At 45.5% G+C, this 14,735-nt stretch overlaps 1 protein-coding gene and 2 long non-coding RNA genes across 3 annotated transcripts in view; 2 read left to right on the forward strand and 1 right to left on the reverse strand.

The window, feature by feature from the left end:
• Nucleotides 1-14,735, forward strand: part of LOC310914097 — a 106,753-nt gene that overhangs the window by 90,638 nt on the left and 1,380 nt on the right. The window lies entirely within an intron of this gene.
• Nucleotides 478-4,223, reverse strand: LOC310914096. Its single transcript, XR_014590965.1, has 3 exons — nt 4,091-4,223; nt 1,082-1,173; nt 478-888 (listed from the first exon to the last, which is right to left on the reverse strand). It is a non-coding gene; the product is annotated as an uncharacterized lncRNA (long non-coding RNA).
• NUDT7 (nudix hydrolase 7) lies at nt 6,494-11,815 on the forward strand (the record flags this gene model as incomplete). Its single annotated transcript, XM_083870400.1, has 3 exons — nt 6,494-6,766; nt 8,204-8,362; nt 10,968-11,815. 3 exons carry the CDS (start codon nt 6,494-6,496, stop codon nt 11,349-11,351), a joined length of 816 nt encoding a protein of 271 aa, XP_083726526.1. The 3' UTR covers nt 11,352-11,815.

A 14,735-nucleotide genomic window follows, 5' to 3' on the forward strand; every position in this document is an offset into this window, starting at 1 on the left:
AACTTCCTCTGTTCCTATCCTATCACTGGACGCCCTTCCCCAAACATTCTAGCAGCAAGGGGGAGCAATCGAGTGACAGACAGGACTCGGGAGGAGGCTGGGAAGGATACAGGAGGATTGACAGTGAGGAGGGGCAGGGATAAACTTGGGACATTACATGTTTTGAGAAACAAAGGGGAGAAAGGAACAAACCATTATTGCAAACCAAAACACAACACAACAGTAAGCTCCTTAGCTTCCATGTCCTGGGCACCATGTTGGCCCTCTTAAACTTCCAGACTTGGAAATACTTTTTTGGGCCACCCAGGACAGCAGTCTGAGCAGGGTTGCCTGGGGAAGAAGATGCTCCTCAGGAAAAAGTGATACCAGGAGTCCATCAGACAATGTTACTGTACTATTTGCTTTATATTTATTAGACTTTTTTTAAAAATTACTCTTTTTTTTTTTTTTTTTTTCTTTTTTTTCTTTTTTTTTAAATTAAATTCCTCCTTCTTGCTTTTCAGTTTCAGGATGCATAACACAGGGAGGGTAGCCCTGAAATACTCCTGGGAGGAAGCAAAGAAGAAGACATACAAGATGGCATACTCAACCACTCTGATGTGTAAGGGCATTTCACTTGGTAGTTGAGGGCCTGGGGAGAAGACCTTGCCACTTCACTCCAAAACATTAATTGCTTTTTCATCCTTGTCCACATGTCCACTTTCATCAGCATCTTCCCAACTGCTCCTGGAGAGTTTTCTCCTTGCTCCCCCCTCTGCCTTTCAGCTCCTTCTGTTCTTGCTCTGCCACTTCTGCTCTGCAAAGGAGCTGAGCCAGGCTCTGGTAGAGCCATGTGCTGGGCCAGGACTGGGAAGGGGACATCAGGTCATCTCTTCAAGAAGTCCAAGACTGGGAAAAACAGTGGTGTAATGCATGAACTGCCCTGCAGCCACTGTCTGGGTGCAGCTCTCCCCTCCAGGGCAAATGCAAAGTCACTGTCTAAAACCAACTCTCCTGCTTTGGCACAGGAGTGTGTGCTGCAGGCAGAGACCCTGCACCCAGACAAGTGACTCCAAGTGTATCCCAGCTCTCTTCTACCTACCTGCAGCAGGAGGCAGAGTTGCTGGGAACACAGGATTGTGTCTTTGAAAGGTGTTCTCTTCCTCTCTGCAGTGCAGTTCCTGTCTTCTGCTACTGTAAGGCGTCGCAAAAAGCTGGTGAGTCGTTACTGGTGGGAGCAGGACCATCCTTTTGAGATACATCCCTCTGAACGGCAGCGGCTGCAGAAGCTTGCCAAACAGCAGCAAGATTCTAAGCAGCAGCAGCAGCAGAAGGATTCCAAGCAGCAGCAGCAGCAGCAGCAGCAGCAGCAGCAGCAGCAGCAGCAGCAGGAAGATTCCGAACAGCAACAGCAGCAGCAGGATTCAGAGCAGCAGCAGCAGCAGCAGGATTCCGAGCAGAAGAAGCCTGAGCAGCAGCAGCAGCTTTCTGAGGAAGAGGAGCTTTTTACTTTATATCTAGAGGATGATGAGGAGGAGTTTGTTGAGGAGCCCCTTTATGAGGACGAGTCAGCGCTAGATGGGATAGAGCTTTCTGACGCGGAGGAGCAGGTTTCTGAGGAGGAGCAGGTTTCTGAGGAGCAGCAGGTTTCTGAGGAGCAGCAGGTTTCTGAGGAGCAGCAGGTTTCTGAGGAGCAGCAGGTTTCTGAGGAGGAGCAGCAGCGGGATTCCAAGCAGAAGAAGCGTTCCAAGAAGCAGTGCCACTCCAAGGAACAACACCTCTCTCAGCAGCAACCCAAGAAGCAGAAGCGTTCCAAGAAGCGGCACCACTCCAAGGAACAGCACCTCTCTCAGCAGCAACCCAAGAAGCAGAACCGCTCCAAGAAGCCACACCACTCAAAGCAAAAGCACCTCCCTCTGCAGTCTGTCAGTTCCTCCATGGAAATGTTTCCAGATTTCCCCTATGACCTGCCACTGTTCTCCCTCGCCCCCTACCGTGGCATCATCGCTCCTGGCAAGAAGCAGACCTTTTACGTGCTGTTTGCCCCGAGGAGCATAGGGGAGTATACGACCACCATGTTGTGCAGGTGGGAAACGTCTACGCACTTGCCAACTCGTGCTACTGATGGGTATCGCTGAATCACAGGTTGGGGCAGGTTGGAAGGGACCACAGTAGGTCATCTGGTCCCACGTGCCTGCTCAAGCAGGGTCATCCCAGAGCACATGGCACAGGGTTGTGTACAGAGGGCTTTGGAATAATTCCAGTGAGGGACACTCCACACCTCCTCTGGGCAATCTGCACAGAAAAGAAGTTCTTCCTGGGCTTCAGGTAGAGTTTTCTGTTCAGATTCTGCCCATTGCCTCTTGTCCTGTTGCTGGGCATCACCAAGCACAGCCTGGTCCATCCCCTAACACCCTCTCTTCAGTCCCTGTGACTGGGATGGGGGGCTGATCCAGGGACCACCCTGGGCCGAGCTCTGCTTCCTTTTGGGACAAGCAAGGTCTGCTTCTCTCCGTGGAATCCTGTGTGCCATAGTTGGTCCCCAGGCACTTAAATGGTCATGTTCCTGCCCTTTAGCCTCCATGCAGCAAGTGCAGTTGTTTAATTTGCTGCTTGCACAGAGAGAGAACACAACACTGTGTGCTCTGCAAGGAGACAGAAAAGTGGCTGGCTGAAAATGCTCGTCTGGCTGATACCAGGCCCTTTCTTCCTAGGATTCCTAACCTGGCGCCAACTCGGAAGAGGGTGCGGGTGATTGTGAAAGCCAGAGCCCGGGAGTGGACAAGTCTTGGTAAACCGAAACGCTCTGCCTTACGGCAGGCGAAGAAAGAACAGAGACCCAAAAAGCACGTGCACTGGAACTTACCACCTGAGTGACAGTGTTTGTGCCAGGTGCAGCATCTGGCAGGAGCTGATGCTGCTGAGGGTCTCAATTAATAATTAATTACTAATAATTTAATAACTTTCATAAGTAATTGTTATTAAACAATTGGAAATACATGGTTAATTGTCAGCTTGTCTTGGTTGGAAAGACAAGTGTCTGTGGGACCTCTCTGGAATGGAGAATGTGACCCCCTTCCCTCCAAATTATTATAACTTTGAAATTAAGGGGCTTTCAGGCAAAGATTTGGGAAAAGGAGTAACAGTTCTTTACTAGTATGTGTAACGAGGCAAACTAACAACAACCCTGGCAGCGACCACAAACAGAACCAGATATCCAACCACAGCCTTCTCTCGCTGCAGACACTTTCCCTTTGGTCTCGTTCCAGTCACAGCCAGGCAGGGAAGAGAGGCAAATAATGAATAAAGCAATTGCTAGAGAAATTTTGATTAAGCTACACCAAGGAGTACACTGGAGAGCTCAAGTTCTTAAGAACTTACTGCTTGTATAGACTGTGAGGCAGTCTATACAATAGCTAAATAGTGACTGAACAATGCTTGATTTGTTAAAAGATAAATAAGAAAGTGATGAGAAAACACCTTAGTGAGGGAGGAGCCCTAGCCCTTAGGCCCTTTCAAAATATGCAAATAGATTACACTGAGTTCCCCAAAATACAGAGATGGAAATATCTTCTTGTAATAGTGGATCACCTCGCCCACTGGGTAGAAGCCTTTCCTACCTCAACTGCAACTACCTCCAAAGTGGCTCAGATGCTATTAGAACAAATCATTCCTAGATATGGGATAATTGAAAGAATGGAATCAGATAAGGGAACACACTTCAAAAATTTTTCATTCCGTATGTGTTGTATTAGACATAAATTGGAAATTTCATACTCTGTGGCACCCTCAAAGCTCTGGATGTGTGGAGAGATTGAATGCTATCCTTAAAAACCATAGTACCAAATTAATGATTGAAATCAGATTAGCATTATTACAGATCAGAATTGCTCCAAGAAAGGATCCTATGTTTCTACCTATTAAATGTTATTTGGGTTACCTTATCTGGGAAGGGGGGAGGGGTTGGCTGAAACTAATGAGTTATATCTCAGAAATTATTTGCAGGCAATTACACTTTCTCTCATGGTTCTTAGGAGAAAAGGGTTGTTACCCCCAACACCATCTCCAGACTTTCATATACACCAAGTAAAACCAGAAGATTTACACCTACCTTTACACCAGTATGGGAAGGCCCCTTTCAGGTACTTTTAACAACTGAAACAGCCTTCAGGACTGAAAGGAGTGAAAAGGAGTGGTCTCATGCCTCTCAAATCAAAGGACCAGTAAAAGCTCCTCCCCAAACTTGGACAGTGGTACAAGGAAGTGACCCTTTAAAGTTAATCTTCAAAAGATAATTTAATAGTAAACAGTCAAGGGCGAGACTGGACTGACCTCTGTGTTTGCCACCAGAGAGACTTTTGCTCCACTGTGGGCTGCAATCCCTTGGGTGTTGGGCAGTGGGAATATAAGTCATACCAGAGCTTGACAAAAGAGGAATAGGAAATAATGTTCTAAGACTCTGGAAATTGCTGGATGGAGTGTCACGGCTTCTATGCTTCACCTCTATGTCCCTACAGTGTGCTGTTCTAGTGCACAGAACTTAGGAAGCAGGTATGGACACTGGGAAAGGCAATCTTTGTTGCCACAGTTCCGATCTGAGGTTTACTTCCTCTGAGCAAGCACAGATGGAATTGCTGATGGTAGGCACTGCACACAAGTCTGTCTACAACTTACTTCTCTTGAGCTGGAGGAACTATGGAGAGCAACGTGAACTGACAACTCAGGAACTTTTTAAATAGACTGAATTTAACACTGACCTAATAAAAGACTGGTAATCTTATTTATAACTACTTTGCAAAAGGAGTCAGTTTATGCAGACCAGACCGAATAAATAAATCAAGGGCTTCAGCAAAAAAGGATAATAAAAGGAAAAGCTGGATTGTGAGACATGAGGTGATATTTTGCTGAAGCCAAAAGGTAATTACATTAAAGAATAAAAGTTGTTGGTTCTATGTGTTGTTGTTTAGATTGTTTGGATTTGTTCTGGTTGGTTTGTTGACTGTTGCTGTGAGCTGGAAGAGGGGCTGGGTTGAAGAAGTAGGATGAGAGAGGAGGGGACCACAAATTGGAAGATGACACCAAGCTGGGAGTGTATGTCGATCTGCTGGAGGATAGGAGGGCTCTTCAGAGGGACATGGACAGGCTGAATGGATGGGCAGAGTCCAATAACATGAAATTTAACAAGTGTCAAGTCCTGCATTTTTGCCACAATGTCCCCCTGCAGCACTACAGACTGGGGATGGAGTGACTGGACAGTGCCCAGGCAGAAAGGGACCTGGGGCTGCTGGTGACAGCAGCTGGACATGAGCCAGCAGTGTGCCCAGGTGGCCACGAAGGCCAATGGCTCCTGGCCTGGATCAGGAATGGTGTGGCCAGCAGGAGCAGGGCAGTGATTCTTCCCCTGTACTGGGCAGTGGTGAGAACACCTCGAATGCTGTGTCCAGTTCTGGGCCCTCAGTTTAGGAAGGACACTGAGACGCTTGAACACATCCAGAGGAGGCAATGAGGCTGGTGAAGGGCTTGGCACACAAGCCCTGTGAGGAACGACTGAGGGAGCTGGTGTTGTTTAGCCTGGAGAAAAGGAGACTCAGAGATGAGACTTATCACTCCCTACAACTCCCTGAAAGGTGGCTGTAGTCAGGTGGGGGTTGGTCTCTTCTCCCAGACAACAACTGACAGAACAAGAGGACACAGCCTTAAGCTGTGCCAGGGGAAGTTTAGGTTAGATGTTAGAAAAAAAATTTCACTGAAAAAGTGACTTCACGCTGGAATCATCTGCCCAGGGAAGTGGTGGAGTCACCAACCCTGGACGTGTTTTAAAAAAGATTGAACGTGGCACTCAGTGCCATGGGTTAGTTGATGAGGTGGTGTTAGGTCATAGGTTGGACTAGATGATCTTACACGTCTTTCCCAAACGAATTCATTCTGTGAAAAGTTGGCAGTCAGGAGAGAATGTTTCCAAGTACTCAGCCAATGGGAAAGGGGACAGGGACTGCTCCAGCCAAGAAAGCGTATTTTAAAAAGCCACTTTCTCAGAGAATGTCTGTGCTCGTCTCTCGGGGAAGGGAGGTCCGCACCTTGCCCAGCTGCATCGTTACTAATTAAGAGTTTTCTTTTGCTTCGACGATTTGTCTCCATTGAGTTGTATCTAAAAAGTAGTGCATTTCTAACACCATGGAGATGGAATAAGGTAATCTTTAAGGTCCCTTCCATGTACCGTGATTCTGTGAGTGGGCACGAATGCAGCACCCTCACGGTTCTTTCTCTCACTAGGATCTGCTCTGGTCCCGGAGTCCAGCCGTGACTGGACAGAATCGATGGCGCCGAGCAGCGCCAGCGCCGCATGTCTGCAGCAGTGCAGTCTCGCGTTGGCCAGAGAGCGAGCGGACCCAGGGCTCCCGGTAAAGGGACACGCCCGGGAATGCGAAAGGGAAAAGATCAAGCGCTGATTGACGGCGTCGCGTCGGTGCGGGGGCGGGGTCCGGGCAGGCCGCAGCCGGCGACGGTGCCGGAGATGGCGGCGGAGCGGGACGAGGAGCCGGGCCCCGGTCCCTGCTGCCTCTGCCCGGGAACCGCGGCGGGGAAGCGGGGCATGGCCGGAGGGTGCCGGTGCTCCGCTCTGCCCGCTCCTAGGCAGGGGGTCATGGAGGAGGCCCGGCGCCGCCTGAGGCAGTTCGATGTCGGCGACAAGTTCTCCCGCTTGCCGCTGCCCAGAGCCGCCGTGCTGCTGCCGCTGATGGTGCGGGGGGACCGGCTGCACCTGCTGCTCACCGTCCGGTCCATGCAGGTACCGGGGAGCTCCGAGGGGCGCGGTCCTTCCCGGCAAACCACCGGTGTGCGCTCTCCCGGCATCTGCGCCCCCCCAGTCCCGGCCCTTGTTCTCAAGGGCACCGCCAGGTGTTTTTTACACTCCTGGGATTCTGGTGCTTGCGTGCCGGGAACATGCCAGCTCCCCGGAAACCCGTGACAGGAAATGATAAATTCCAGAGTCGGCAACGATTGTTTACTTAAATAAGGACGAAGTTTACTTAAAAATTGACAATGCAATGCAGCTTAGTTGAATGAGATTTTCCAGTTTGCAGTTAATATGACTCTTTTCTCCCTTTAATACATAAAAAGCAACAACCTAAGGTTCCCAGAACTCTTTTGTCAGCATTTTGTTTCGTTTTACAACTCCTGTTTTCCCTCCCTGCCTCGCATCAACTCCCCGTACTCAGGAATTACTTTTTTCTGTTGCTGGGTCTTGCTTAAAAAACTAAATAATCACAGTTGCATAGTTGACAACTGATTATAAATATGTTCTTTACTGATCCATGATGCACAAGCCTACTACTGGAATGTACTTAAAGGTATCCTAGAAATAACTCACTTTTTGATACAGTCAAGAGGGGACACAGTCTTCGAAGCAGTAAGAAAGCAACTATTAATCTATAACAAGTCAGCTGAGTGGGGTGTGTCTCCCTCCAAAGAGGCAAAAACCCACACGTGCTTTGACAGAATGGCAGTTTTTTTATACCCTTTTGCGGCTGGGATGGTCCCTGTCCCTTCTCCCATTGAATGGCTACTCAGGAATTTACACTCTCTCCTGACTGCCAACTCTTCTGTCCCTTCCCTTCTCATCCTTCTTCCTGTTTTGATCATGTCTTCAACCCTGCCCCTCTCCCAGTTCTCAACACCACCCAACAAATTAAGCAAAACGCATCCCAACTATAGATAACAACAAATAGGAAATAGAACCAACCATTTTCATTCTTTTGCTCCATAACCTTTTTGTGCTGAAGCAAACTGTTATTTTCTCTCTCACAGGTACATTATTTAATTGTGTCATTCAGAAGCTTTTGTTCTTAAGAGTATTTTAATCTTGCTTTACAAGTTGTTTGTCTGGATTCATCTCTCAGTCATTTATGCAAACAAGATGATGCAAAATGTAAACTTCGACATACTAAAGCAGAAGTTTCAGTATGATTTACACAATGCTGTACAGGTGCAGTGTATTTCTGATAGTGAGGATTTATGGATTAGCAGGAGATAGGGTCAGCATTTTCTTAGGTAGCTACTCTTGCTAAGGCACGTTTCTTCTGGTCTGCAGAAACCTTAACCACCATTTCCAGCTTCTTTGACTCGATAGATAAAGGGATGCTGCAATACCAACATGTGTCCGTGTGGATCCAGTAAAAAACATAAACCTTGTTGTATTTACCAGTAGTACTCCTTTACATTCTAGCTGAGAAGATCGCCAGGGGAAGTGTGTTTTCCAGGAGGTAAAAGTGAAGCCACTGATAAAGATGATGTTGACACTGCTCTCCGAGAAGCTAAAGAAGAAGTGGGTCTTCAGCCAGAGAAGGTGGAAGTCATCTGCAGGCTGATGCCTGGAATCGATAAAGTAAGTCAGCATATCATTACAAAGTAAGTTTGGGTGGTTTTCTTTTGTGAGGTTGGCGGTGACCTTTTCAAACTGCCAAGAGGCGCTGCTTCTTCAAGTGCGCAGCCCACGCATCCAGCAGAGCCCAGGGAAAGGGTTCTTGCTCTGTGTTTGGTATTTGTTAGACCAGCTTTGAGGCACTGGTGCTCTGGAGTACCACATAGACAGTGCTGTGCTGGTGAGAGTTTAGCAGAGAGCCATGAGCACAGTCATGGGGCTACAGCAAGTGGATGATCAACAGAGAGGCTGAGAGAGGTGGGCTTGCTGAGCTTGAAAGCTACCAGGGGATTTGGCTGCTTTCCTCTCCTGGGTGGTTGTAGAGAGGATGATACCAGAACTCTTCTTGAGGCAATGGACACAGCAGCAACATGGACATTTTGATGAGGTACAAGAAAAAAAATCCTCTTCTGACCATGAGGTCAGCCCAAAACTGGAGCATATATTCCTGACCAGCTGTATAATCTCTATCCCTGGAGCTGTGCAGAGCTCACTCACCCAGGCAGGGTCCCAGCACGCTGCTGTAGCCTCACAAGATGTCTCGTTCAGTGTCTGCTGACTCCAGGGCTGTGCAGATGGAGAGGGACCACCAGAGGGGATGTGCACCAGGATTGTGTAGAGACCTCTAGCAGGGAGACTCCCAGAGGTGACTTTGGAGTGTAGGTCACCATTTGTAAATTAACAGGTTCTCACTTTCAGTAGCAGTGTTCAGTATTTCATAGGATCAGTTTTCCCATAGAAGAGGAATTGCTGTTTGTGAAGACTATTTTTTTCACCAAGTAACAGTTTATTACTATGGCTCCTGTTTTTCTATCTGTTAGCAATATCCTCTCCCTATTAAAAAAGAAAAGAACTACTTTTGTGTATCAATTTTTTCTGTGGATGGCAGGGACAAGGAACTCTGCACACCTGAGATGCTCTAGAAACACGTGGCTTTATTATTACAAGGGTCGTGGGTAAAGCGGGCCTGCTTCCAGCCACCAGCCTCGGCTGGAGCAAAGCCCTAAAGAGAGAATGGGGAGAGAGAGATAGAAGAGAGCTAAGGGGTAAAAACGGAGCAGGAGCATGGAAAAACGTGGGGAGAAAGCAGGAGCAAGGGAGGTGAGAGAGAGGAGAGGAGATGGGCCAAGAGAGATAAGGGAAGAAGGGTGAGAGGGCCAGAGGAGAGAGGTAAGGGCAAAAGGTAGGAGAGCCAGGACAAGAGAGGAGAAGAGGGGAGAAGAGCAGAGAAGAGGCCGATTCTCTTATTACAATACAATATATCCTTTTTTCTGTTGAATATTCTAATTCACATTGACCAACTGGCGTAAGATACAAAACTTACAAACTTTGCATGCAGCCTATAAGAACGACTACATTACCATGTCATTTTACTTTCTAAGCTCTATAGACTTCTTTCTTATGCCCTTGTTCCCGGATGTCTTTGCCAAAGTGGAAAGGCAACATTCTTGTCCTTTTGTCAGCTAATCACCGTCTTCCTGCCTGCCATGCACACATCTCAAAACTGGCTTTCATTCCTAGTTCACTCAGGTTTTACATCTACAGTACTTCTTGCCATGCAGTCATATTCATAAATCCTTCCTGTCCCCTCTTTCCCAACACTTTTGAAACTCTATTGCAAAAAGCTTTATTTAACTTCTTAAATTGTAATTTCTGTACAGTTACCCTTAAAGCTACACAGTTCAGAGGCAGTGTGTAAAAAGGATCAAATTTTCCCTGTTTTCCAGCCAATTACCTCACTCAGTAGGAGAGATGATGTGGGTTTTGGGCCACAAATATTGTACATGTCAGATGATACTTTGCCTCCTCAGTATATACATCCCAACTGCTTTCGACTTGGATGGAGTCTTTCCAGACTTGAATCAAATACCACAAACACTGTTTTGCTCTTCCTCCTTTCTACAGAACAGTTGGTCTTCGTTAGTGTGAATAAATAGAACTAGCAATGTATCCTAAAGAATTTTGATGTTCCGTTGATGCAAACGATGGTTTCAGTAGATTTTGCCTTCCTATGGAAGAAGGGATTACATTTAGAATTAAAATGTTCATAAAGAATGCGTTTCAAAGTGTTGTATTTTATGGCTAAATACATTGCAGTAATATTTCTGCACCTATAGAAAAATACTTTCATATTCTGGAAAATTCCTATATTCTGGGAAAATGATACAGAAATATAATGAAGACTATGGAAAATCTGGATTAAAATCAGAATTTAAAAAGTAAATAAGGAAGACCCATAAGAAAGCATGCATGCTTTTTCACTTCTGTAGCAAACTGGCAAGCCTTTTAAACTGCTGTATGATTGTACAGGATGAACAGAGTATTTGTAAAATCATTTTTGACAAATACAAAAATATGATTTAAATTTCTTCAAGTCAAATAGCTTGCTGTTGGGGGACTAAATTACATTGCAGTTAAAAATAGTTCATAGGATTTTTGTATTCATTTTGTAACAATGAAATTTTTTAAAATAATGAACATTTTTACTTGGTACAAACATAAGTGTCTTGAGAGTTTTGTTGATTTTTTAAAATTTACTTATTTATTTTTTTTTTCTCTCTCTTTTTAGATGAATAACTTGGTGACACCAGTTGTAGGATTTATAGAGGATACATTCCAGGTCACTCCCAATCCAGATGAAGTGAGTGAGGTTTTTGTTGTGCCTTTGGAGTACTTTGTCAAGCCCTTAAATTACAAGACCTTTTCTTATAAAACCACCTCAGGTTATTTAACTCGGATACACTGTTTTACATATGATGACCAAGAACATAAAAGGTCATTCAAAATATGGGGACTGACTGCACACTTTGCTGTATTTCTTGCTCTTGTAATTTTTGGAGAGAGACCTGCCTTTGAAGTGGATTATGATCTTGACAACTTAATTTCATCCTCTGAGGATAACTTCATTAATTTGTATGCATCTATATACGAAAGAAAAAAGAGTAATCTCTGACAACTTGGTCTGGCAATTAATTTATTTTGAAAGACGAAAAAGAAGGTTTGTTTATTTCCTTTGTACCTATTTTTTGAAAGCTAAACTTGAATTTCTTCTGAATTGGGAACTTCAGGTTGACAATCCCTAACTAGAATAATAGAAATTTTAGTCTCTTTTAAGAGCTGCGAGAACCACGCAATATTTTTTGTGAAACAGGCTTTTAAAAGGTCTGTTGCAGTTCCTTCTCAGTTTCAGTGCCTTTAGTCTGTGTGATCGGAGGTACTTTCTGTATTTTGCTTTGTCTACAATGGGATAATACTACTTGATGTGATTTGTGTCTATTTGAGTTAACCTATGAAAACTTTTGGGGGTCTGTCTGTCTCTTATATGTGCCCTATTTATGTGGACAATGTGATCCATACAGTTTTGTGTGGTATCTTTAAGCGCTTACAGAATGCACAATAAAAATACAAATGGTTTCAGATGCTTGCAGTCTTGTGTTTTGCTTGGGCTTGTGGAAGGAAAGGGGCAAGTTAATAAGTGCAATGAATCGTGGTCAATTTATTATTTCTCACAAGGCAATTCTGTAGGCTATGGAAAACTTAGGATACAGGCAACAGGACTGAAGTTTGTCCCTTGTCATCTTATTATCAAACCTCACTCAGCTGCTGGCAGGATTCTTCTCCAGGAAAAAGTGGAGTTGAGAATTCATGAGGACAGAAATGCTTATGTGTAGTTGACCAGGGACCCGGGCAGTGTCAGACACGTGGCGTTCCTTGTGCTGAAAATCCTTGTTCCCTCATTGCTGCTGAACTAGCAGCTCATTCCCAATGGACAGGAGTTTACTGCAAAGGGTGACATTTTTAAAAGCTCAAGTGATTTAGTCTGGATTCCAGATCTGCTGCACAGCTCCAGGCCTGAACAGCTGATCTGAATCCTAAGATGAGCTGAAAGCATTCAGTGCCTCTTGGAATCTTGTCCCCGAGTGCAAGGCCCCAGTAAGATGAAGAAAACGCTCAGCTGTTCCTGTGAGTGTTTGCACCTGTGCTGCCCCTGCTCCAGTTGCTAACAGATGCAAGTGTGATAAATAAAAGCTGATGGTGGTTCCTGTGCATGTGCAGTAACTGCCATCAAACCTTTCATATTCCTGTATTAGCTCTTTTGGGCTAATATTATGTTGTTAATATCCTGCATTCATTATGTTTGATATCAGACTTAAAAGAAAAAAAAAGATTTTTTTTTGTCTAGGATGAAGCCCTTGGAGAAGCTACATATATGAAGAACAGGTTTTCTTTCATTATTGAGCACTTGTGACATTATTAAAACATTTTTTAAAACTTGACTTTAAACTTTTTATCATATTAGGTGCACTCTCAATGCTTTCTCTCACTGCTAATGTATGCACAAAAAGTAAATAAAATAACGTTTTAAACTAAACTAGAGCAAAGCAATTAGACTTTTGATTGGTTAACAAAACAGGTACCAAGAGACATCATTATTAACTTATAGTCCTCCTCTGCTCCCAACTTTTTCATTTCTCAACCTGATCTGCACAGAAATTGCACATTTTATACAGATTTAAACCGGTTTGGTTTTAGTTCTCTACTTTAAACATTATTGTGTGGAACTGTCAGCACAGCAGCAGGTGTTGCTCCTTTTAGCAAATGTAAATCGCGTTCATTTTTGAATCGAATCAACCATTTGGACCAGTGGAAAAAATTTAACAGAGGTCCAACCACAGAGTGATTTACAGTCAAACCACTGGGGCTTCATGCTTCTCACTGTGCATCCTACACAGTTTTATTGGCATTAGTTTGGATTTTTAGGAAGTACTTTTTTAACTCAAAACACTCATTCTTTAGCTAGATATCCGTCTGGGATTTCTGTGCCCAAAAATCTGCTTTGAGCACAAAAATAATTTAGTAAAACTTGTTAGTAAAACTGCAATTCCACAAGTCACAGATTTACTAATGGGAAATTCTTTCTTTGGGCAATCTTTGCTTAAAATTCTTCCACAGTTTTGGGGCAGGAACTAGAACATGTATTGTTCAACCTGAGCACCCCTCCTAACCAAAGTAAACTTGAAAGGGTTCTCTCTTGCTAGTCCCCTTGTTGCACCCGAATACTACTAAAATCTATTTCTATGCACTTTCATTTTGAATGTAGTGATTTTAAAGGACTCCTGTACTTTGTATTATTGTTTGCAAAGACATGAAGAAGTGTTTTATACATACGTATTTACACTTTGCACTTTTTCATACAAACAAATCCCCAGGGCCATGGATCAGTTGAGAAAATGTAAGAAAAATAAATTACAGATTCTATTCTCTAGCTATGAGATAAAATATGCTTTTGTGATATTTAAACACATGCATGCAAAGGCTTATATCAAAACAAGAAAGTTACTGGTAGTGTTATAAATGGGCAGAGATAATATTTTTCTCCTTAAAATGCCTTTATTAATCAGCTCTTACAATGGTGGCTCGAGAGATTTGGCAGCCTGGTGCGCCCTGGAGGAGGAGGGTCCTTGTCAGCTCTGCAGCAGGAAGTTCAGCAGGGCTGGAGAACTCTTCCCTTGCTGGGAGTGTCCTTGGAGTTCTGAATTCTGTCTGTTTGCCTCAGGGTCTCACTCTTGGTTTGGCACTTTTAAGTTACAGTGAGTTACAAAAACTGGAAAAATCAGTTCCACTGATGCTCTAGGGTACACACGGCCTAGTATTGGTTCTTGTGGGTTTAAATTTTACTTAGGTTTATTTTTATAAGGGGTTTTTGGTGTTAAATGCGTCCCGAGATGCACCTGGGATTTTTAATTTGCATGAATGGGGTCACTCTGGGGGCGCAGGGGCGGCAGGCTCTAATAGCCTCATGGCATGGCTGCGGTCGGGGAGCAGGCATTTTGGAGGTCTCGATGGTGGCAGGGCTGTGAGGTGGGGACAGAGCACGGCAGGCCACTCCCATCGACTGTGCCACGCCGGAGCGGTGGCGGGAGCGGGTTCTTTTTTTGGAGCAGGTTCTTTTTTGGAGCAGGGTGGCGGTCTGGCGGCCGCCCGGCTGGTTGCGCCATGTGGTGGTTTTGCGGGCTTTGGGGTTTTCTGCGCCGGGCTCGGGCTGGGGCCGGCTGGCCCGTCGGTTTGTGGTGGCAGCTGGCTGCTCGGCGGCAGTCCAGCGGGGGCGCCGGGAGCCAGGAGCCTGCGGTGCCGGCGAGCAGGGGTCGGGGCCGGGGCGGCGGCGACCGTGCAAGCACACGGCATTGCTCCAGCAGCAGCGGCAGTAGCAAGGGTTCGGGAGTGGTGTGGGAGCCGGGAGGCGCGGTGCTGGAGCCATTTCGCGGCGGGGGAGGCCAGCTTGGGCTGGGAAGCCCGAGGCAGACCCTCCCCCGCTAGCAGCTGTTTCGCGGCGGGC

The sequence above is a fragment of the Zosterops lateralis genome, assembly GCF_965231275.1.
Source record: "Zosterops lateralis genome assembly, chromosome: 12".
NCBI lineage: Eukaryota > Metazoa > Chordata > Aves > Passeriformes > Zosteropidae > Zosterops > Zosterops lateralis.